Source organism: Mus caroli, chromosome X (assembly GCF_900094665.2).
Source record: "Mus caroli chromosome X, CAROLI_EIJ_v1.1, whole genome shotgun sequence".
Taxonomy (NCBI): Eukaryota; Metazoa; Chordata; class Mammalia; order Rodentia; family Muridae; genus Mus; species Mus caroli.
Window position 1 is genome coordinate 95,828,176 of NC_034589.1, and position 24,697 is coordinate 95,852,872.

Consider the following 24,697-nt stretch of genomic DNA (forward strand, 5'->3'; position numbering starts at 1 on the left):
AGTAGATAAATTTTGGGGGACTAAAGTCATAGATAGCTAGCTGGACTTTAAATTATCTTTAGTTTCTGTGAATATCATACTTCAGGAAAACTGCTCTTTTTTTTTTTTTTTTTTTTTTTTTTTTTTTTTTTTGCTTTATTTCAGAAAGAGGATAAGTTGGCACGTTTAGAGAAAGCTATCAACCCCTTGCTTGATGATGATGATCAAGTAGCCTTTTCTTTTATTCTGGATAACATTGTCACTCAGAAAATGATGGCGGTTCCAGATGTAAGTAATTTTCATGCCAATTATTGAGAGGATGGAAAGAAGTGCATAGAGTAAGCATGTGTGTATTAAGAGATTAAGATAAATGGGGTGATGGATGTCCATAGGAACTGGGATGTAATTTTAAATATCAACCTTTTGCTATGTGAATTTATTATTGTGTAAAAGTAAAGATGCCAAGTGTCTTTGAATATTAAGAGATGTTTTGTTTTGTTTGTTTGTTTTCGAGACAGGGTTTCTCTGTATAGCCCTGGCTGTCCTGGAACTCATTCTGTAGACCAGGCTGGCCTCGAACTCAGAAGAACTCAGAAATCCACCTGCCTCTGCCTCCCAAGTACTGGGATTAAAGGCATGCACCACCACTGCCCGGCTATATTAAGATATTCTTACTTCCTAATGTCAGTATTGAGTATTTCTACACTCTTGTATAGCCTGGGAGAGCAAAGCTGTCAACTAATAGTAGATTCTTGATTTAGAAATGCTCATATACAAATAACACTTTCAATATTTTTATTGCATTTATTTATTTGTGCATGTTGGGGGGGGAAGGCATAAGTCATGTTTTGTGTTTGGTCAAAACAACTTGGTATGGGCTGGAGAGATGGCCCAGCAGTTATGAGCACTAACTGCTCTTCCAAAGGTTCTGAGTTCAAATCCCAGCAACCACATGGTGGCTCACAACCATCTGTAATGGGCATCTAATGCTGTCTTCTGCAGTGTCTAAAGACAGCGAGTGACATGAAATAAATAAATCTTAAAAAAAAAAAAAAACCCAACTTGGTAGAGTGTAGTGGTACAACCTCTCATCCTAGCACTTGTGAGGCAAAAAGCAAGTGGACCTCTGAATTTAAGGCAAGCCAGGGCTACACAGTAGGAACCTGTTTTTTTTTTTTTTTTTTTTAAGCCCTTGTAGAATTGTTCGGCTTCCCTTCTAACCCGTGGGTTTCAGGAATTAAATTCCGGTCAGTGGACTTGTTGGTAATCACCTCTACCCACTAAGCCATCTAGCCTGTTCACAAGAAAAAAAAAAAAACCCACAACAATTACTCAATGTTGTTCTTTTTTTTTTTTCAACATTTTATGGTAAGGCTATCATTTATCATACTAGTTCTGTGGACCATTTTATATAATGGTCCGCCCAGAAATTCTGAATTAAATTTTCTGTTGCATATAGTCATAATGATCTATGTCTACAGTATTAAAAATTTTTCTAGATAGAACTGTGGAATAAGGAATTTTATTCTAGTTTGCAAAACTTAAGTCTGTAACACAGAAATAAGATTTTAGTTGTAAGTTTAGAGGAGGGATTCTCACTTTATCTGGATGTAAGAATCCTTAATGAGATCCTGAATTTATAATTTTGCGTGCAGATTTGTATTTCTGTGGAACGAGTCTATACTTTTCATCAGAAATATTTATAACTCAATGAAAATTGGGCCTCTTTGTAATTGTTTTCATTTGACTTCCTGTGCTCTCTTTTTACTAGTCTTGGCCATTTCATCACCCAGTTAATAAGAAGTTTGTTCCAGATTATTACAAAGTGATTGTCAGTCCAATGGATTTGGAGACTATACGTAAGGTGAGTGATTTTCTTTTTTGATGATCAGTGGCTTTTTATAATATTTTTGTATGTGTAGCTGAGTGCCTGACTGTTTTTATCATAGAATATCTCCAAGCACAAATACCAGAGTCGAGAGAGCTTTCTAGACGACGTAAACCTGATTCTGGCCAACAGTGTTAAGTACAACGGTGGGTATTTATGTTTTTCCTCTGTCATGACTTTTATCTATCCAACATTAATTTACATTACTAACATGGTAAGGCTTACGCAGGTTTGAGCAGTGATAGCTAAATCAAATAACTTAGTTTACTTTTTTAAAATTTTGTTTCTACATTTATGTATTTGTGCTATCCTTGTGTGCTTTTGGAGGTTAGGGGACAACTCAGAGAGTTGGTTCTCTGTTTCTACCATGTGGGTTCGAACCTAGATTGTCAGGTTCGGGGCTGACCCATTTAATCTGCTCAGTTTTTAAAGTAGGTACATATTTTAGGGTGTGTTCTGTAAGAATCACTATTAAAGAATCATGGAAATCAGTCTATCCTTTCTTTTGAAATCGTGTAAAGCATAGGAAAATGAGGCATTAATGAAAATCAAATGGATGTTCCCTGTCCTTTGAGTCATCATTGTGTTTCTATAAGCTTTGAAAAGTTATATTCCAAAGTTCTATGGAGCTGAGGCTGAAGTGTGTAGTTGGCTATATAGACCATGGCAAACTTTGCTGTATGTAATTTTGCTCAGTATCTGAACCGATGGAATAATGTGTGCTAAACACTTTGCTAGCTGCTTTAACTTCTGATAATAAGGATGGTCTCTGTTCAAGTGCTTTATACTTCAGTTGATATAAACAAAACACATCTTGACAAGGGCTATAAATAGAAAGATATACAAAATGCGTTACTGGAAAAACAATACTTTAATCTGAGGGCTAGGAAAACTTCATAAATTAGTAGAAGTTAAAGATTTTTTGTTTTTGAGACATGGTCTCATGTATTATAGGCTGACCTTGAACCTGCTCTACACTTGAGTTCATCTTCCTGCTCTCACCTCTCATGTTTGTGGGGCACCAAGCATGGCTAAGCCATTTATTTATTTATTTATTCATTTATTTATTTATTTATTTATAAATTTTTGAGACAAGAGTATCACTCTGTAGAGTATCACTCCTGCCTGGCCTGGAACTCACTATGTAGAGCTCATAGAGAGTAGCCTGTCTCTGCCACCACACTCAATCCAAAAAATTATTATAATTTAAAAATGTTTTAAATGGCCAGGTGTGTGAAAGACAGAAGAAGATGGGTCTGTGAATTCGAGGCTAGCCTGGTCTACATAGTGAGTCCAGAACAGCCAGGGCTCAGTTAAACAGAGAAATCCTGTCTTGAAACAAACCAACAAAAAAAACCCTGTAATATTTATATTTTAATTATGTGCCGGTGTTCATGTGAGGCAAGGTGCCTGTGGAGCCCAGAAGGGAGCATGAGATCCCCTAGAGCTGGAGTTAGAAGTGAATGTGAGGTGCCTGACATGGATGCTGGAAACTGAAGTCAGGTCTTCCTCAAGAGCAGCAAATGTTCTTAACCCTTTGATTCATCTTTCTAGCCTCAGTAATTTGTTTTTTAACTGAGTCTTTTTTTTTTAAGATTTATTTATTTTATTTTATTATATGTGAGTACACTGTAGCTGTCTTCAGACACTCCAGAAGAGGGCATCAGATCTTGTTACAGATGGTTGTGAGCCACCATGTGGTTGCTGGGATTTGAACTCAGAACCTTCAGAAGAGCAGTCGGTGCTCTTAACCACTGAGCCATCTCACCAGCCCCTTTAACTGAGTCTTAAGGGATGCTCACTATCATGGTTGATTACTGAACATCTTCTATGCTGAACAATAGTCAAGAGGAAAAGGATGATGAAGTTCCAGATAGCCAAATACAAAAATACATAAAAATGCTTTAGATGGAAAGTACAAGTAAGTTTGGCTTGAATATAGGGTGATGGCTAGGTTTGACTATAAAACAAAACAAGGGAAATATAACTGAAGTTCAAAGGCCCAGTAAGTCACACTAAACCAGTGGGAGAGGAGAGGGATAGAGTTTTAGTAAATACCATTTGGGAAGTTATCAAATAATAAAGTGGAGGGGAATGAGATTTGGAGACTAGTAAAGAAACTCTTAACAGTTCCCATGTTGAAAAACAAAGCTTAATAGCCTGGTCAGTTAAGAAGCAGCAGCAAAAAATGCCTGGCATGGTTACACATGCCTTTAACCCTAGCACTCAGGAGACAATGGCAGGCAGTGAGTTCAAGGATAGCCTAGTTGGTCTACATGGTAAGCCCTAGGATAGCCAGGGCTCCAAAGAGAGACTCTGTTTCACAAAAACCAAAACGATATGGGCAATGGTGGTACATGCCTTTGATCCCAGCACTGGGGAGGCAGAAGCAGATAAACCTCTGTGAGTTTGAGGACAGCCAGGGCTACACAGAAGATATTGTCTCGAATAAGAAAGAAAGAAAGAAAGAAAGAAAGAAAGAAAGAAAGAAAGAAAGAAAGAAAGAAAGAAAGAAAGAAAGAAAGAAAAGAAAGAAAAGAAAAGGAAATGAAAGAGAGAGAGAAAGAAAAGGTGGAATAGATTATATAGATAGTAAGAAAGCAAAATTGATACTTCATAATTGGACCATGATTGATACCTTTATAAAATGTTCTGTGTGTTTGTGTTTTAAGTGGGACATTACAGTTGGACTATACAAGGAAAGCCTTGTGGGCCAAGTGTGGTGACTCACACTGTTAATTCTAGCACTCAGGAAGCAAAGACAATCAGATCACAAGCCTTTTTGAGTTCTACATAGAGTTCTAGGCCAGCCAGAATTACATAGTGAGACCCTATCTCAAAAGCAAACTTCAAAGAGACAATGTTAGAGATTATAACCTAGGATATGTCTCAATAGAATGGAGATATAAACTATTTAACATGAAGTTTTGCAGTGATTTTTGTTTTAGGGCTTTTTTTTTTTTTTTTTTTGAGATGTTATCAGCTGGGCGTTGGTGCCGCACGCCTTTAATCCCAGCACTTGGGAGGCAGAAGCAGGTGGATTTCTGAGTTTGAGGCCAGCCTGGTGTACAGAGTGAGTTCCAGGACAGCCAAGGCTACACAGAGAAACCCTGTCTCAAAAAAAACAAAAACAAAACAAAAAATCCCATCCCATTATCCAGTTTTCATTTCATTTTAACTCCTTCATATATGCCACATTATATACAAGACTATTTCCATAGAATTTCAAATTTTCATTCTGTTTTAATGATAGCCAGGTTTCTTTGAATATGCAGTATTTCTCCATCTTTTCATTTCCCATTCATGTTTCAAAAAGAGCTTTTTGATTTTGCTTTTGAGGTGGTCTTGCTATGTTGCTCAGGCTAAACTCAAATTGGTCATCTTCCTCAAGTTCCTCAGTGCTAGGATTGTACAGTTTGATGCCTCTGCATGCAGCAGCTCTTTACTCCAATATAGCTTCTACTGGGCCAAGTATATCCTAAGTGAACGGGATCCCATAATTCCCCTTGATAATAGGCCATTTATAGTCCTTATCTTAATCTTGCTCCAAGTCACTTCTTTGAAACTGTACTGTGATGACAGATGTCTTCCCTTTTAAACCTTTCTGAATGTAATTCAACTACCATCTCTTTCTTGATGACAGTATTCTAGACAAAGATTTATGCCTCCAACCTGCTTAAAACTGTTCTATTTTAAAAATCATGACTACATGTCTGTGTAACATGTGCATGCAGTATCTACAAAGGCCAGAGAGGACATCAGATTCTCTGGGCTAGAGAGAGAGGTGGGAAGGAAGGAAGGGAGGAAAGAGATCATGTGGATGCTGGTCCTCTGCAAGAGCAGCCAGTGTTCTTAACTATTGAGCCACCTCTCTGGCCTTATAAAATAAATATTAGAAAGAAAGGCCAATGAGCCAAAGGGTACAGCGCCTGGAAAGTGAGGTGGTGCTGTAAAATGACAAGGAAGAAGTCCATTTCAAGTATAAGAAAGCTGCTAAAATCAGTTCTAGGGAGTTGGGTTTCGAAGTGTTTCATTACTTATTGAATAAAGGCTCAATGAGCGTTCCTTGTCACTCTTTATCAATGGTTCCTTAAATACACTTTTGTAGTACTGTATGCGTTATTGAAATTTGAAGTTTGGGATGGGCATAATTTTGGATAGCAGCATAACTTTAATCCCAACACACTATAAGCAGAGGCAGGCAGATCTCTGAGAGTTTGAGGCCAGCATGATGGTGAGTTCCAGGCCAGACCAGCTAGAGTTACATAGTGAATTCTATCTTATTGTATAGCCCTGGCTAGCCTGGAGTTCCCTATGTAGCCACTGTACCTATTTTACAATAAGTGTTTAAGGAGCTGGTGAGATGGTTCAGTGGTTAAGAGCACTGAGGAGCTCTTGAGTTCCAGGCCAGCAAGGACTATATGTAGGACCTTGTCCCCAGCAATAAAAACAAACCTAGGTAGTAATAGCCTCTTTTTTTTTTAAAAATGCCATTTTGTTTGTTGAAGACAGGGTCTCACTTTGTAGTTTTGACTGGCCTTAAACTCATAAAGACCTACCTACTTCTGCCTCCTGAGTGCTGTAATTAAAAGCATACACCATTACATTCAGCTTAATCAATTCAAGAATTGACTATGTAGACAAGGCTAGCCTCTGCTTCCTAAGTGTTGGTATTGTTTTCTTCATATTTGAGTGTGATACTTATTTTCTTAGGAGAGAGTTATTTCTAGTATGGTAGAAATAGCATTAAGGGAACTGTAAGCCTAGGAGTAATAGCAAACCTGTTTACCTAGTGAACAGGTAGTTGTCTTTGTAATTTTACAGCTATCTGGCAGTAATAATGCTTGTTTTCTCCTCTCCTTGCTTTGTTTGCTTCTTGCTACATCACTGCAAATACAGGAAAAAAGAATTTTTTTAGCCAGGCGTGGTGGCACACACCTTTAATCCCATCACTCAGGAGGCAGAGGCAGGCGGATTTCTGAGTTCAAGGCTAGCCTGGTCTACAGAGTGAGTTCCAGGACAGCCAGGGCTATACAGAGAAACCCTGTTTCGAAAAACAAAACAAAAGACTTTTTTTAAATCTTAATAACATTCTGTTTTCCTAAAGCATTCATTAAATTTCTACTATTTAAGAACATGATTCTCTAAGCTCTGCAGATCCTTATTTAATTGGGTAAACTCTGAGTAAATACTTTTTTTTTTTCAGTAAGACAGTTGCGGTCCCTCTGGCTATGATTTAATAAAAAAGTGAAATATACTCACAGCTTTTCTTTCTTTCTTTCTTTCTTTCTTTCTTTCTTTCTTTCTTTCTTCTTCTTCTCCTTCTCCTCCTCCTCCTCCTCTTCCTCTCTTCTTCTTCTTCTACTTCTTCTTTGCTAGTGAGTAACTTAATCTGTTGGGTAGAATGACAATTTATCTTAACTTACCTTTCCTGGTAATTATGGCACCATTCTGGAAACAACTAGTGTGTTTGTGTGTTTCCTTGTAAGGTCTAGGAAACTGGAATTCTATTTCTGTTTAATTCTCCCTCCCAGCAGCTTCAACACTTTGTTCCCAGAGAGGCCCCGTTACCTTTGTATGTCTATCTTTTTTTCCCTACAGCTCGTCAGCTTACTTTTAGTAAGTTCCTAATGTATTTCAAGATACAGAGTTGTATTTTTAGGTTTATGGAGGTGGATGTGGACCTTGGGATAATTTTATTCTACCCAGAAAAAAGATACATACAGAATTTTGTTCAGGATGTTTGTGAATCTCTTTGGTTCATTACTTTCTCATTCAAGAACTGCTGCTATAGATACCAGTAAGAAAATGTCTTAGCCGGGCGTGGTGGCGCACGCCTTTAATCCCAGCACTCAGGAGGCAGAGCCAGGCGGATTTCTGAGTTCGAGGCCAGCCTGGTCTACAAAGTGAGTGCCAGGACAGCCAGGGCTACACAGAGAAACCCTGTCTCGAAANGGATTTCTGAGTTCGAGGCCAGCCTGGTCTACAAAGTGAGTGCCAGGACAGCCAGGGCTACACAGAGAAACCCTGTCTCGAAAAACCAAAAAAAAAAGAAAGAAAGAAAGAAAATGTCTGGGTATGTGTATACACTTAACAGTGGTTTACCCAACTCTAGCATATTTCATTATAAAGACTTAAATGCTAATTTTCTTACATAGTAGCAAAATGGAATTAAACATCTGGAAACAAACTCTTGAACATAGGCTGTCTAAAACCAGCAGCAGTTACAGATAGCCTGTGATAAAAACAGGCAAGGGATAGCATTTGTAATTTTCTTTTTATATTCTAGAGGCATTATTTAGTAGTGAATATTTCTTTAGAGGTATTGCTTTCAAAGGAAGTAGGAAGAGATGTTTTCAAAATGATTTCCAGAGAGAAACACTACAAACATGTAAAACTAATTGCCTTCATATTAAAATTGGCATGTTGAGAATTTGATCTGTGTTTATATGTCTAAACTGAAAAACACTAAAGGCTGAATTTCTAGTCCATGTCCTTGTAGGCATAAGAGCCAGTATACAGAAACTGGTGTTATATTAGTTCATTTTAAGGAGGTCTGTAGCCTATCTGTAGCTTTGATTTGTCTGTATCATTACATAACCACCACATGAAGCTTGTTCATCTGCTTATGTGCAAACACAGACTAGAAGGTGTTTGATATCCTTTTCTCTCATTCTCTGCATATTCCTTTGAGGCAGGTTCTCCTTCTGTACCTGCAACCTGGTCTTGCTAGGCATGAAGCCAGCAAGCCCCAGCAATACTCCTGTGTCTGTTCTGCTCAAATCTGGGGATACAGGTATTTTGGGGAATGCTCAGATTATTATGTATATACTGGGATCTGACTCTAAGTCTTCATGATTTTAGAGTAAGTGCTCTTAAGCACTGAGCCATCATTCTGGATCTACAATAAATTTTGATTAAGTCAGAGTATCACTGGGTGGTGGTGGTGCACACCTAGAGGTAGGGGCAGGTGGTTCTCTGAGTTCAAGGCCAAACTGTTCTGTAGAGTGAGTTCCAGGAAAGCCAGGGCTATACAGGGAAACCCTGTCTTGGGGAACAGGGGCAAGTGTCTTGCTTTATAGGGTGGGAAAGAACTTGTAATTATCCTGCCTCAATCTCCCAAAGTGCTGAAATTACAGGCTTAAGCCATCATGCATGGCTTGCCCTAGAACCTTTGCATGTAGTCTCCTTTCTGTCAATATTTTGAATATCAAACTACTGATTGATTAGAACTAGGAGATAAAAAAACAAAAACAAAAAACAAGGTAGGCATAGCAATGCATGCACTTGGGAGGAAGAGGCAGGTGGGTTTCTGAGTTTGAGGCCTGGTCTACAGAGCAAGTTCCAGGAGCCAGGCTACAGAGAAATCCTGTCTTTAAAAACACAAACAAACAAAAACCAAAACTAGGCGATCAAAAATCCAGAAACAAGCTATAGCTGTACTTTGTATATGTTGGGGGTGAGGCTAGATGAGACAGTACCTTGGTGTTGTGTTACAAGTTGTACTGGCCTCCTGCCTCAGCCTCTCTAGTACTTAGATAAAAGGTCAGTGCCACTACACTGTTCTTAATCATATATGTCTTTAATATTTTAGTGATTGGCTTAAGCTCTCTTTTTGGTTTATTTGCGTCTGGCATAAGGATAATCCTCACCATCAGTTTTGTTTTTTGAGACAGTGTTTCTCTGTGTAGCCCTAGCTTGTCCTAGAACTTGCTCTAAGACTGTGACCTCAAACTCACACAGATCTGCCTGCCTGTCTCCCAAGTGCTGGGATTAAAGGCATATGCCACCACTGCTCAGTGAATTTTATTTTATTTTGCATATTTTGTGTGTGTGTGTAGGGGGGGTAAAGATAGAACCTAGAGCTTTGCACATGCCAGGAAAGTACTCTACCATCAAACTATATTCCCAACACTGATTTTTTTCTAAAGTTTTTAAAACTGTTTTTATTCATTTTTCTGGTATGTATATATGTGAGAGAGAGAGACAAGAGAGAATGAATATGGGTACCCTTAGGGGCCAAAAGAGGACATTGGATCTCCTAAAACAAGTGACTATGAGCCACCTGATGTGGGCACTTAGATCAGAACTGGGGTTCTCCGTAAGAGCAGAAAGCCTTCTTAACTACTGAGCTATCTCTAACCCTTGGATTTTGGATATAAGATAGAAGGTCTCTGTTACATGCCAGCCTCAAATTTAACTATAGTCCAGGTTAGCCTGGAGTTGATGATCTGCCGCTTTATCCTCCCCAGTGCTGAGATGAAGGCACTATCATGTGTGGCTCCATTTCACATATTTTAGAATAGATTATGTATGCTTAGGGGATGTTTAACTTGAATAGGACTCATCTTTTAGCTTATTTTATGTGTATGAATGTTTTGTGCTGTATGTGTTTCTATATCACATGCTGTGCCTGGTTCCCAAGGAGGTCAGAGAGGGTGTCGGATCTTCTGGAACTGGAGTTAAAGATGGTTGTGGACCACCATGTGAGTGTTAGAAAGTGCCCAGGAATCCTCTTACCTGTTGAGCCCTCTCCCCAGCCCCTGAAAAGGCCTTTGTTATCTGTATAATGGCTTATAATAATTATAGTAGTTATGGCTAGAAAGCTTTACAGGTATGTATGGTATACTTTTTTGTGGTGCTAGAGACTAAACCCAGGGCCTTGTGTGTGGTAGGTAAACTATCCTACTAAGCTCTATCTCTAGTCTTCCTCCCCCAAAATGGTATACTTTTTATTATTATATCATGGTAAGCAATAGGTAAATTTCATGGATTACATCTGTGAAAGCTTTTCTTATTATTGTCTGGGAATATATTTCAGAGAACTTTTCTAGAATAAAGAAAGACCTGGGATCAATACCCAACACCACATAAACTGGGTGTGGTAGCACATGCCTGTAATCTCAGCACTCAGGAGGCAGAGGCAGGCAGATCTCTATAAATTCCAAGGCCAACCTGGGCTATATACAGAGACCCTGTCTTAAAATAATAAATGAAAGATAAAAAGTGAAGCTGTAATCTGATAAATTTTAAGTCCATTAGTCTACTTTTTTTTTTCTCAGTGGATTGGTCCTTTTTTTTTTTAATATTTTTTTTATTACGTATTTTCCTCAATTACATTTCCAATGCTATCCCAAAAGTCCCCCATACCCTCCCCCCCCATTTCCCTACCCACCCATTCCCATTTTTTGGCCCTGGCATTCCCCTGTACTGGGGCATATAAAGTTTGCGTGTCCAATGGGCCTCTCTTTCCAGGGATGGCCGACTAGGCCATCTTTTGATACATATGCAGCTAGAGTCAAGCCATTAGTCTACTTATGAACATGCCTCAGAGGTATAACCTATGAAAATTGCTTGGCAAAAACAAACAAACAAAAAGTGGAGCTGCTATTTCTAGAACATTTGTACTTATAAAAATGGAAATCAGCAGTGGTTAAATAGGAGTCAGGAAAGAGCAAATTGGGGTGTTCATGTGGCTAGTAGCAACTCTATTTTAATAGACCAGTATATACTCTCTCTTGCCATATCTTAGGGTTTTGGGTTTTGTTTTGTTTTGTTTAGACATGGTCTCACCGTGTAGCTTTGGATTGCCTGAAACATACTATATCTCTTTCTCCCTCTGCCTCCTAAGTTCTTGGATTAAAGGCATGTGCTACAATGCCTGGCCATTAACCTATCTTTTAAATTTTATGAAACATCAACCATTGGGTTTTTATCTGAAATCTTGTAGTGCATGTTGTGCATTAGTTTTTTAAATGTTTTCATTGAGATATAACTTACCATAGGAAAATGCATATAGGACCTGGAGATATATCTTTGGTACAGTGTTTGCCTACCATACATAATGCTCTGGGTTCAATTGCTAAGAAAACATGAACTAGTCATGGTGGTGCGGGCCTGTAATTTGAACATTGACTAGCTGTTCATTTATCTTAAAATTTTATTCATTCATTCATTTTTTATTGTGAGAAGGTCTTACTATGTAGCCCTAGCTGGCCTAGAACTATGCAAGCCAAGCTGGCCTTGAATTTACAGAAATTCACCTGCCTCTTTCTCTGGAATTAAAAACATGTGCCAATACACCTGGCTTAAGGGATTATTTTAGATATGATACAGTTTAGCTTAAAAGTAGTTCTTATTTTATAAGAAGTCTATATTTTAGGGTAGTTCCAGGTTTATGGCAAAATTGATTGAATTTACAGAGGTCCAGTATACTCCCTACTCCCTTATACCAAAGTGGTACAGTAGTTCTCTTAATAGATGAACCTCCACCGATACTCCATATCACCTGCAACTGGACTTACATAAGGGTTCTTGTTTGTTTATTTGAGGTAGGGTCTCTAAGGGTAGCTTAGAACTTGTTATATAAAGATAGATAGAGTGGGGGGATGCCCATAATTCCTGCACTCAGGAGGCAGAGACCAAGGGATCATGTGTTTGAAGCCAGTCCAGAACACATAATGAGATCTTATAGCCAAAATAATTTGAGGAGAGTCTGGAAAATTAAAATGTAAATGAAACAAGATTAGCCATGTGTTGATAATTGTTAAGTCTGGCTAATTAGGCTAATTGGGGAATAATTAGTCTGATTTTATATGTTTAAAGTTTTTCCACTTAAAGCTAAGTGTGGTGGCAGAGGCAGGTGGACCTCTGAGTTTGAGGCCATCCCGCTCTACATAATAGGTTCCAGGACAGCCAGGATTATCTATACAGTGAGACCATGCCTTTAAAAATGAAAAAAAAAAAAAAAAAGAATAAAAAACAACTCAATAAACTATTGGATTAAAAAATCCACAATTTTTGTTTTTAAATTGTAATGTATGAGGCTGGAGTGATTGTTCAATGATTTAAGAGCACTGGCTCCAGGGCTACACAGAGGACCTGGGTTGACTTCCCAGCATGTATATGGCAGCCCAAACCATTTATTTGTAAGTCCAGTCCAACAGCCTCTTCTGCCCTCTTTGGGTACTAGGTATGTATAAGGTGTGCAGAAATACCCACGGGTAAAACACCAACAAACATAACATAAAAAATAAACTTTAGCAAGGTAGTGGTTTGTTTGTTTGTTTGTTTTCCTTTTTTATTGGGTATTTATTTTATTTACATTTCCAATGCTATCCCCAAAGTCCCCCACGCGCTCCCCCACCCACCCACTCCCCCACCTACCCACTCCCACTTCTTGGCCCTGTCGTTCCCCTGTACTGAGGCATATAAAGTTTGCACGACCAATGGGCCTCTCTTTCCACTGATGGCCAACTAGGCCATTTTCTGATTCATATGCAGCTAGAGACACGAGCTCCAGGGGGTACTGGTTAGTTCATATTGTTGTTCCACCTATAGGGTTGCAGATCCCTTCAGCTCCTTGGGTGCTTTCTCTAGCTCCTCCATTGGGGGGCCCTGTGATCCATCCAATAGCTGACTGTGAGCATCCACTTCTGTGTTTGGGTTTGTTTGGTTTTTTTAACACTTTTAATCTCAGCACTCAGAAGGCAGGGTAGGCAGATGCCTGTGAGTTCAAGGCCAGCCTGATCTACATAGCTTTCCAGGATAGCCAGCGCTATACAAAGAAACTTCTTAATAAACAAAGAAACTTTAATGATTATCTTAATAAACAAATTGCAATATATGTATAAAATCAGTATGTTGGAAAAATGTAAAATTCTTGAAGTTACAGAGGTACGCATTTTAATTCTTTCATAGGGCCTGAGAGTCAGTATACTAAGACTGCTCAGGAGATTGTGAACGTTTGTCACCAGACATTAACTGAGGTAGGTGGTAGAGAAGATCTAGCTCCCTAAGCCTTTCTGTTGTGTCCTTGAGTTTGAAACATTACCTCACTATCCTGTTTTATTTCAAATATAATATTCCACCTTCTGCCCTCATTCCATTACTTCTTTCTCTGCTTTTTTTAAGTTATCATCTGTGTTCTGCTATTAGAATAGAAATACTATGAAGACTGCATTTTCTAAAAATATATTTATGTATTTTTATGTATATGAGCACTCTATCTTCAGACACACCAGAAGAGGGCATTGGATCCCATTACAGATGGTTGTGAGCCACCATGTGGTTGCTGGGAATTGAACTCAGGACCTCTGGAAGAGCAGTCAGTGCTCTTAACCACTGAGCCATCTCTCTGGCCCCAAAGACAGGGATTTTTGTCTGTGTGTTTTCTTTTTGCATGCCCAGTACCTAAATGTTGAATGAATTGATTAATTTTATTTGTTTCTCAGTATGATGAACATTTGACTCAACTTGAGAAAGATATTTGTACAGCTAAAGAAGCAGCTCTGGAGGAAGCAGAATTAGAAAGTCTGGACCCAATGACTCCAGGACCATATACACCTCAGGTAAGCCAAAAGAATAGGAATTTCTTACAATCTTCTTATGGTTTGGGAAAATGGGAGCATGTTAACAGATATGTTTACTGAGATACCATTCTTCTCTGTCCTTCCTCTTCATATGCCTTTCGTGTGCTTTCTTGTCTTCTCAAAGGCTAAGGTGAGTGAGGGCCATGGGTCTTTGTGGCCTTGTTGAATCCAGAAGAGGCAACTATGGGATGAATGAGTGGGGTGGTTGTTTATAGTGTGTGAGAACACCAGATTTCTGACTACTATAGCCAGAGGCATCCTCTAGGTCTCTAGTTGTTTTGTTGGTAAATTTTGGGGATCTAGGACATCCTAGAATGTAGGCTGCTCAGTTACAGATAGGGTCCATATTTTTCTTGTGCCTTCTAGATATCTGATTAGCCATTATTTTAGAAGTATGTCAGTATAGCTTCTATCACTTAATTCCCCAGGTTAATTTCTTTCCTACTAAATGAATACTGTTGTAAGTCTATGTTAAAAGACTGGAAAGGAGGAAGAATAAGAAAGTTTTAGTTCTTTCTGGTCTGAGTGAACCTGTTGAGTATTTCCTCTAGTCTTAGAAAGTTGGCATATTTGAAAAATAGACTTGAAGTAGAATATTAACAGGTCCTTGGTCTATGTTGGAGACACAGTGGTGGAATGAAAGGACATGAGGTTTGATGTAAAACAGGCCTGGGTGTGAGTCTTAGCTCTGCTAATATCTACTTTTGTGATATTGGGAAATTAACATTTCTATTCCCATTTCTCTAAGATGTGCTTTCCAATATTAAATGAGTTCATTTGTATGGCACATTATAGGCATTTGATAAATATTTATTTCCTTCTTTATATGAAGGAATTTTTTTTGTAAAGTTCCCAGAGACTCTCTCAAATTTAACTGAATGCTTTAATGCAGAATTCCTTCCAATTCCTATAGGGTTATTTTTCATTCTTTCCAGGTTTCACTCCAAACTTATATGCACCATACATGATCTCTGTTGGATTTTTGCTGTCTCTGTGTCTCATTCGTACACTTTCTCTATCTATCTTTTACTCTCTCTTTCATCCCAAAACATAGGTTACTGAGGGGCCAGGTATAAAGAACCCTCAGATACTTCTTCAAGGTCCAGAACAAGGAAAGGCTCTTGGAGTTGTATGGGCAGATTGGGTCAAGGGGGCTTGGGTGAGTGATGTTGCCCAGGAAGGCCTTGTTTGCTAATAGGCTCACAGTTTCCACAAGGTACTTTCTGGTAAGTTAAAGCTTGGATACTAGCCATCATTCTCTAGCAGAACCTAACCACCAATTAGTATGTGCATTTCTTGGGTCTTAGATAGTCATAAACCTAGACTATTGGTGAATCAAAGTGTTCCCCTTCCTGAGCAGTAGCTGCTTTGGTATCCTTAGTGAGTTTCCTATGGAGAGTATGGTATGGCTAGTGCTACTTCATTCTTTTCAGTTCATGCTCTCATCTTTCCCTTCACTTATATGTATAAATTTTAAATTAGCCAAAGTCATTGCCTGTGAACTAAAGGAATTTAGATCCCATGTGTGACCATCCTTACTCACTAATATGTAAAATCAAAACATTATTAGAAAGTATCTGTATTAGATTAACCTGTCATAATACAGTTTTGATTGTATAGGTGCACAGCATTAATCACGCCATTTTCAACTTCCAGATTGTGACAGTCAGTAGTGTATTTGCATCTGGATACTTCTACTGAAACTTGCATTGAGCTCAATACTTTGGATTTATTCATTTTACACTTTCTCACATTCTTCTTTATTTTTATACTACATTTTAAAATTTGCAGAAAGTTTATTTGTATGGTAATGTTTTGAAATCTATTTTGCCTCTATTTTGGAAAATCAAATCTTCTCAGTCAATCTTCTTTGCTTGCTTGTTTACGACACATATGGATAGGCATTTGGGTTTTTTTGTTGTTGTTATTGTTTTGTTTTGGTGTTTTGTTTTTTTTTTTTTAATAGCCCAGGCTGTGATCTTCCTAATTGAACTTTCCGGGTGCTGGGAGTATAGGCTTTGGTCACTAATCTTTGCTCATAAGCAAGTTTTGTATTAATCAAAGTAATACCATGATTGGGGAGAATTAGAAGATAGGGCTAGAGAGATAGCTTAGCAGTTGCAAGTGCTTGCTGTTCTTTCGGAGGACCTGACTTTGGTTGCTAGCACTCAGGTTCTGTGACTTGCTGTTTTAACTTTGGCTCCAGACGTTCTGACACCTTCTGGCCTCTACAGACACTGCACTCACATGCACACACCCACACTCAGACATTCACATATACATATATTTTGTTGTTCTTTATATATACAGGGTTTCTCTGTATGGCCTTGGCTGTAGACAAGGCTGGCCTTGGACTCAAGGAGATCTGCCTGCCTCTGCTTCCTAAGTACTGAGATTAGAGGCAAGCACCACCACTGCCCAGCCACATAAATTTTTAAATGAGTAAAATAAAATCATTTTTTAAATCATTGGAAGATACAAATAACAGGTGTGTTACTTATCAATTCCATTTTTCATAACATCAACTACTGAGTATTTTGAGTTTTCATATCTGTGATATGTCTATTTATGTCTGTAGATATACTTTAAAAGTGAAATTGATGATTAATATTTTTCTTGTTATGTTTACTTCATGAATATTTTATCTAGTCTCTCTTATTATTATTGACTAGACTCCATTTAGTAAATTTCTGCACTTTTCAGGGATGAAAAGGAGCTATCATTTCTTGAGTACCAGGTATTGAATACACATAGCTCTTAATTCTCACAACAACCCTGTGACGTAGATATTATCATCCTTGTTTTACAGTTGAGGAAAACAGGGTGGTTAACAACGGTAGAGCCAAGACTCAATCCCAGGGCTGTTTACTCCAAAGCCCATGCTTTTTATTCTAACCATGCCATTTTGCTTTGAAGTATCATCCACAGACTTATGAACTGTCAAACCATTCCATGCTCTTTTTGAAATGAATTCCTTTATCCAGTTTCTGTTCATGTCTCTTCAGTCAGTAAAACTATAACTAATATGAATCCCTGAGCTTAAAAACAGCAAAGCAAGACTTAGAAAAAGAAAGTAGGTTACTGACCAGAGAGGCTGTTATGTTAATACATAAACTTGTCCCTAAGCTTTATGCGTTTCTATTTTAGTTTTTGAACATATACAATAGATGCCAGTCTGCTAGAGCGAATGCTATTCAAAGGATTCTAAAAATTTGTGTAAAAAGCTGTACCGGGCTGTGGTTCTCTTTAACTAGGTTGTTTTGCATGTCCTTTTGTTATAAAGGAGAATTCTTTGTATTTCTTCTAGCTGCTTTCCTTTATAGAAGCTAAGTTGTGTGTTTTATGCTGCAGCCTCCTGATTTATATGATAACAACACATCCCTCAGTGTTTCTCGAGATGCTTCTGTATATCAAGATGAGAGCAATCTGTCTGTCTTGGATATTCCCAGTACTACTTCAGAAAAGCAGCTAACACAGGTAGAATGTTATCCTTCTTTGTGAGCTTGGTGGTCTGCTTGGTAGGTGAATGTGCAGGGATGGAGTGATCCCATGTATATATGGAAAATAACTGGATCCTTTAGTCAAGAAAACAAGGCTTTGAAATGTGATGGCTATAAAATGGTTGTCAGATTGAAACACAACAGACCTTCAGGGAAAATATTGGAGATATCAGAACAGCCTAGAAAGTGACTGACTAGAAAAACCAGCTGCATTCAGAGACAGTTCAGAACACTTGGTGTGGTATTTTATGTAATAAACCAAATTTAAAATACATATAATTTTAATTGGTCTTTGCCAGAGGCATCAAAACATAATTCTCATCTAATGCTGTACGTATTCTCAAGGTTTCACGATAGAGACTAAAACCCAGGAGGATTTTCTATCTCAAAAGCTTGGCTTAGGAAGGAAACATTCTCTTCTGATGACACTTAAGAGTGGATCAAAAACTTCCCTGTTCTTTGGTTTTTCTTGCCCTGTCTATTATTTCCAAAGAATGACTGTGGGAAATGCACATGCCTTGAGCTGTGTAAACAGCCTCCACTAGCAATGGGGTTGGCTGGGATATCAAGGAAGAACATCTGTCCTAGGTAAAGAACCCTTGGTTAACTCTACAAGCACATCCCTCAATGATGTCCTATTTGTGTTCCTTACTCAGACTCGCCAGGGCCAAGGTAGGCTGGGCGAGGAATACTCCGGTGTAGATATTGAAAGGTATGAGGAGGATGGGAACCTGAGACTCTAGCCCCAGTGAGTTTACTTACAGAGAGCTTATGATTACGTTACACATTTATATGATACAAGCTCCAGTAGTGCAGGGCAGACCAAATCCCAAGGTGATATCATAGAGTCTCCTAACAGTGAGCCTCTGTCTGACTTTAATTCTTGAAATAAGCTAGACAAGTCGATCCACTATCATTATTTAACTTCTTGTGAGGCAGCAAATGGGATGCGGGAGAAAGAAAATATTCTGGTCTCTTAGTGATGGCCTGCCACCTGGACTTGTTTAGGAAGGTGGAGACGGAGATGGTGATCTTGCAGATGAAGAGGAAGGAACTGTACAACAGCCCCAAGCCAGTGTCCTGTATGAGGATTTGCTTATGTCTGAAGGCGAAGATGATGAGGAAGATGCTGGGAGTGACGAAGAAGGAGATAACCCTTTCTTTGGTGAGTCTAGCTCACTGTTGTACCTCAGGATTGAATAGGAACCTCTTTACTACTTTGTGCTATTATAAAAAAAACAAAACAAAACTATCTCTTTTGTTAGAGTCCTATTAGACCTGTAAGTACTGAATATAAACTTAGAGGATGTTCATGACCATTAGCCTTAGGGGAAGTGAGGATAAATAGACACAGGAGGCATGAAGGTAATAGTGGCAAAGGCAGTGCCCAAGTAGGAACTTTGAAGGGTTGTGTTTGGGAGCAGGGAAGGAAAATAAAGCAAAATAACAGAAATGATAAGGTAAACGTATTAGAGATGATAGAAAACAGATGTATTAGACTAAGGTCAAGGAAATAAGTTACTTAAACTCACTTTCTAAACTATAGATCTTGCCACAGTTGGCCTTTGGTAGTTAAAGGAGATGCCTTAGAGGTGAGGACTATAAGCACAAATGAAGTCTGTGTAGACTAGTTTTGGAATACTAGGCTGAGGATGCTAATTATGACAGAAATTACTTTTTCTCATTCTTGTTTTGCTATTTTGAATTTACTGTCTCATATATGTTAGGCAAACAGTGTAACACTGAGCTATCTTCCTAGTCCATCAAGCTTATCTCTTAACGAACCACACTTTTTTTTTACAGCTATTCAGCTAAGTGAAAGTGGAAGTGACTCTGATGTGGAATCTGGCAGTTTAAGACCCAAACAGCCCCGTGTGCTTCAAGAGAATACAAGGATGGGCATGGAAAATGAAGAAAGCATGATGTCCTATGAGGGAGATGGTGGGGATGCTTCCCGTGGTTTGGAGGATAGCAACATCAGGTAATGGGCAGCAATATGCTCTGAGGCTATGGTATCATTTCCCAGCTGTGGTGACAAGGGACCTGGCATTAGATAGTTTTCATTTATCAAACATTTCCTTAGCACCTTTACTTGGGCCAGGCATTGTCTAAACCCTGGGAATACACAGGAACAAGACATAGTCTGCCCATGAGGAGCCCTTCTAGTAGAAAGATTGGCACAAATCATTGTAGATGCAAAGTGCTAAGTACCGAAGCACAAGTAAGTATGAAGTACTGAGGTATCCCCAAAAGGATAAGTAATCAGCGTCAATCTTATATAGAAACATTTCAGCTGTATCTTAAAGGATGGATAGGAGTCTGCTAAGCATATTTGATGACAGCAAGGGGGTAGATCTTTACAGATGAAATACGTCAGAGACATAGAAATACAACATGAAGTGTGTTCAAGAGTAAAGGGAGATGAGTAAGACTTTGGAAATAGGAACAGACTATATTGTGGAGGACCATAAGTAACATGCCAAGGCATTTTGATTTTGTTCTATTAGAAGTTAATACTTTGAGGAAAAGGAAGTTGTTAAGTATGCTGACACACTTCTCTAATCTCAGTACTTAAGGTTTGAGATAGGAGTATCCTAAGTTTAAGGCTAGCCAGGTGTGGTGTTGCATGCCTAAGAAGAGACAAATGGATCTCTGAATTCTAGGCTAGCTTGGTCTACATAGTGAGCTCCAGGCCAGTAAAACCCTGTCCTCCACCCCTCCCCAGAGAGAGGGGGAGAGAAGAAAACAACAAATCTGGGTTATATATTAAGGTCCTGTCTAAAAACAAACAAAAGATATGTGTGTGGTGATATGTTACTATGCATACTTTCAAGGTGGAGGTAGGAAGATCAGGGATTAAAGGTAATCCTCAGATATAAGGTGAGTTCAGAGCCAGCTAGGGCTACATAAGGTACTGAAAAAAAAAATGAGGAAGAGAAACTAACATCAAACATGTATGTTAGATAACTTTTAAGGGCAGTATGGGACAGATAACAGCAATATTCAGTTGAATTTGGAAATTAAATCTGGTAAATAATGAAAACTTTCTTGAGGAAAGAAGAACAACAGAAAGGATGGGAATATGCTTCAACCATGCTGGATTTACTACATATGCAGTCCATCTCGCCAGCAAGTAGATAAAATCTTGATTTTTATCCTACAAGTATTTGTCCTAAGTGAAAACACAAGGTACGGGATTCCTTTAAGGAACTGTGCACCTCAGGAATTATGAAACAGCTTAACAGGCAGTGACAGTTTAACATGAGACATGACAGGCAACCATAGGGTTTTTCTGAGACATGGAAAAGGGTGGGGAGGGAAGAAGGAAGAAGGGAAGGGAGAAGGAAACTGAATCAAATATGAGTAGTAGCTTTATAGGGTAAGAAGCATACAGGCATACAGGATCCCAGAGACTTGTAAAGACCCAGAGGCATGAGACACATTTTCAAAATTATTTATTTATTTTCTTCCCAACCTGACCACAGTTTCCCCACCCTCCTTTCCTCCCAGTCTTTTCCCCCACCTCCCTTCCCTGAATCTGCTCTGCCTCCCTTTCCCTTTAGAAAAGAGGAGACCTCCCAGGGATGTCAAGCAGCTCTGGCTTATGAAGCTACAGTAAGACTAGGCGTATCCTCTCCTTTGAGGCTAGACAAGGCAGCCCAGTAGGAGGAAAGGGTCCCATGCAGGCTCCCTGATTGGCAGTTCAGTCTTTGTGTATGGGACACTTTTAAAGAATACAAGTAGGCCAGAGTTTTTGATTGATCCATATAGTAGAAATGATTCAAAGAAGTAGTTAAGAATAAAAAGCTTTTTTGGTTTTTGGTTTTTTTTTTTTTTTTAGAAAAGAAGTAGGTAAGAACCAAGTTGTGAAGGACGTAAATGTGAGCAGACATTAAATGAGAATAGTGTATGGTTTACTTTGTGTTTTAAATCTTACTTATGTATATGAGTACACTGTAGCAGTCTTCAGACACACTAGAAGAGGGAATCTGGATCTCATTACAGATGGTTGTGAGCCACTATGTGGTTGCTAGGAATTGAACTTCGGACCTCTGGAAGAGCAGTCAGTGCTCTTAACCGTTGAGCCATCTCTCCAGACCCTGATTTGTGTTTTAGAGAGTTATTTATTTATTGTTTGTACATGGCTGCACTGTAGCCTTCATGTGGTTGTTGAGAATTGAATTTCTAGGACCTCTCTGCTCGCTCTGGTCAGCCCCGCTCCTTCCAGCCCAAAGATTTATTTTTTTATTATACATAAGTACACTGTCTCTGTCTTCAGACATACACCAGAAGAGGGTATCAGATCTCATTATGGGTGGTTGCTGGAATTTGAACTCAAGACCTTCAGAAGGCATGGTAACGATACTGCTGATCTCTCCCCTTTTTTCTTGTGTCTGTTATAATTTTTAACAGTGAACATACATTTGTGTCAGGGGGTTGTAAAATAAATTTAGAGTAAGAATAAAAAACACACTTGCAGAAATGTGAATTAATTGGAGGAGCTCAATCCTAGAGGTCTGAAGACTTATTTCAGCAGTGCAGGCCAGGCCCAGTAACACAGGACTAAGCAACATCAGACAGAGGAGGAATAGGAAGGCACTAGAGAGACACAATAAGTTAGAGAAATTATTCAGGACTGCTGACTAATTTTGGATACATAGGTGAGTGAAACTAACTCCAATGAAAGAGTGGGGCTTGAGAGCATGTGTGGTCATGTTAGCCAGTAGTAAGTGTTGGTCAGTTTCAGGTTCTCATGTATATCAAGTTGACAAGTTGATGTTTTTGAGTGGGATCATTTTTCTTAGGGGCATATGAAACAGTTAAGAGCCCATTAGTGTCTGGGGGAGGTGAAATGGGCTGACCCCTTGACAGTACAAAGCATGCAAATGGTGCCCAAGCTTGAGAGATGTTGTTTCTTTTCTCAGTTATGGAAGCTATGAGGAGCCTGATCCCAAGTCCAACACCCAGGATACCAGCTTCAGCAGCATCGGTGGGTATGAGGTATCAGAGGAGGAAGAAGATGAGGAAGAGCAGCGCTCTGGGCCCAGCGTACTAAGCCAGGTCCACCTCTCAGAGGACGAGGAGGACAGTGAGGATTTCCACTCCATTGCCGGAGACACTGATTTGGACTCTGATGAATGAGGCTTCCTTTAAGTCTTTTCAGTCAGCCTAGGTCTATTACCTTTCCCCCCAGCTTGTTTCTGTGTGCATAGTAGCTGATAATGATATCACTAGATTAACACCTTAGTTTTAGTAGTAAGTAAAATAGTAATTATTTCTCTAGATTGTAGAGTAGCAAGTTCTTTTCCCTAACCACTACCAAAAGGAGAGAGCAGACTCACTCTTCCTCATTACACTCCTTTAATGGCATTTATTGCTCTTGTTGTATAAACATGCCACCATTTTACTTTCTAATTGGCAGACTGGAACAAATGAAAACCCCTCTGCTGGATTAGAGAATTAGGTCCTGATGAGCTGGCTCTGTGCCACACTTAAAATATAATCCTGTTAGACAAACTGGTTGTTCATATATTACTTGGATAGACAATGCCTTGTTGCTAATAGATTACAGGGATGTAGCTATAAATCTCTGAATGATAGGTGATCATGTAAATGTCCTCTTCCCCCACCCTAGAAAAAATTATAGGAAAATGGTTAGTACCTTAGGGCAAAGACGGCCTTTTGTTTCTTTTTATGCTTAGGATATGGTTTTATCAGTAGATGTTCTTAAAATCACAGAATCCCAACAGATAATGTTACTGTGTGTCTGATTCATGTAGAGCACTCTATCAGATCTTTGGAGTGCAAAGGTTTAAATAAGAGCTTACCATCAAGTTGGGGCAGTGAGACTGAAATTCAAACAATGTTAATTAGAGAACTCTAAGTACAATTAAGAAGCTAGCTGTAAAGTACAAAGGAAAAAAATTAGAAGCCATGTGTGGAAAAGCAGAGAAGTTTTCTAGAGGCTACCTGAATGCTGATTGTTGAGAAGTTATAGAGTACCACGTCAGCAGGGTGTTAGCGTGAAGGAAAAGTTCACTGTCTAGATGTGACAGAATGTGTTCCTTGTTTGTACCTGCCTTGTTTCAGAAAAAGGATGCTGGAGTGACTAGACATGACACTGAAAGACGGACAGGAAGCATATCTTCAAGAGCTTTGCATTTGAGCTAGGCATGGTGGCACATGCCTTTAATCCCAGCACTTGGGAGGCAGAGGCAGGCAGATTTCTGAGTTCGAGGCCAGCCTGGTCTACAGAGTGAGTTCCAGGACAGCCGGGGCTACACAGAGAAGCCCTGTCTCCAAAAACAAAACAGAAAAACAAAGAAATTTTCAGAATGTTGAATGAAGATAGAAATTGAGTCAAGTAATAAACATGTATGATTCAATTTGTCTAAAAGTCAAAAATTAGATATATATGATATGCTTGTATATACTTGTATGTGCAAAGGAAAAGATATGAAAGAATGTACATTAAAGTGTTAGCAGTGATAGCCTCTGAGGGATGGGAGTGGAGAGAAGGTGGTTTATTTGGTTTATGTACAGTAGGTAAGTGTTATGCTTTTATTTCTGTATCTTAGTTTTATAATGTGTATTATTTTTTGTAATAAAATGTTAATTTAACAGCAATAGAATGGAGAGTGATTTTAAGTAGTCCAAGCTAAGGAAGTGGAATCTAAAGTTCAATGGTGCCATTGGAATGGGGGGAAGGGGAATGGCATTAAGGCATCTTCAGAAAGGGGTGTGATCAATAGGACTTCATAACCAGTTGGCACTTGAGACTCTAAAGGAGAACTAGAATAGGTTTCTAGAATTTTGACTTGGGAAATTAAATAGGTACATGATATTCATTTTTATATTGTTCATATTTAATTTATATTTATTTTTAATTAAAATAAAATTATCATTTCTTCTCTTCATGTCCTCCCTCCCACCCTTCCCAACCCCCCTTCTCTCAAATT

The 24,697-nt window shown here is 38.8% G+C and overlaps 1 protein-coding gene across 7 annotated transcripts in view; it reads left to right on the forward strand.

Annotated features, from left to right (window-relative positions):
- The window catches only part of Taf1 (TATA-box binding protein associated factor 1), a 73,865-nt gene extending 49,500 nt beyond the window's left edge, over positions 1-24,365 (forward strand). For 3 of the 7 annotated variants that reach the window (XM_029473242.1, XM_029473240.1, XM_029473243.1), the window contains 10 exons: positions 145-267; positions 1,751-1,843; positions 1,929-2,013; positions 13,568-13,635; positions 14,101-14,217; positions 14,363-14,368; positions 17,590-17,715; positions 18,747-18,903; positions 19,542-19,719; positions 22,664-24,365. In XM_029473242.1, the coding sequence (XP_029329102.1) occupies positions 145-267; positions 1,751-1,843; positions 1,929-2,013; positions 13,568-13,635; positions 14,101-14,217; positions 14,363-14,368; positions 17,590-17,715; positions 18,747-18,903; positions 19,542-19,719; positions 22,664-22,880 (1,170 nt within the window). In that variant the 3' untranslated portion in view covers positions 22,881-24,365. The remainder of the gene's footprint in view (positions 1-144; positions 268-1,750; positions 1,844-1,928; positions 2,014-13,567; positions 13,636-14,100; positions 14,218-14,362; positions 14,369-17,589; positions 17,716-18,746; positions 18,904-19,541; positions 19,720-22,663) is intronic. The other 4 variants (XM_029473244.1, XM_021152779.2, XM_029473245.1 and 1 more) reach the window with 3 other exon arrangements.
- The last annotated feature ends 332 nt before the right edge of the window (positions 24,366-24,697 follow it).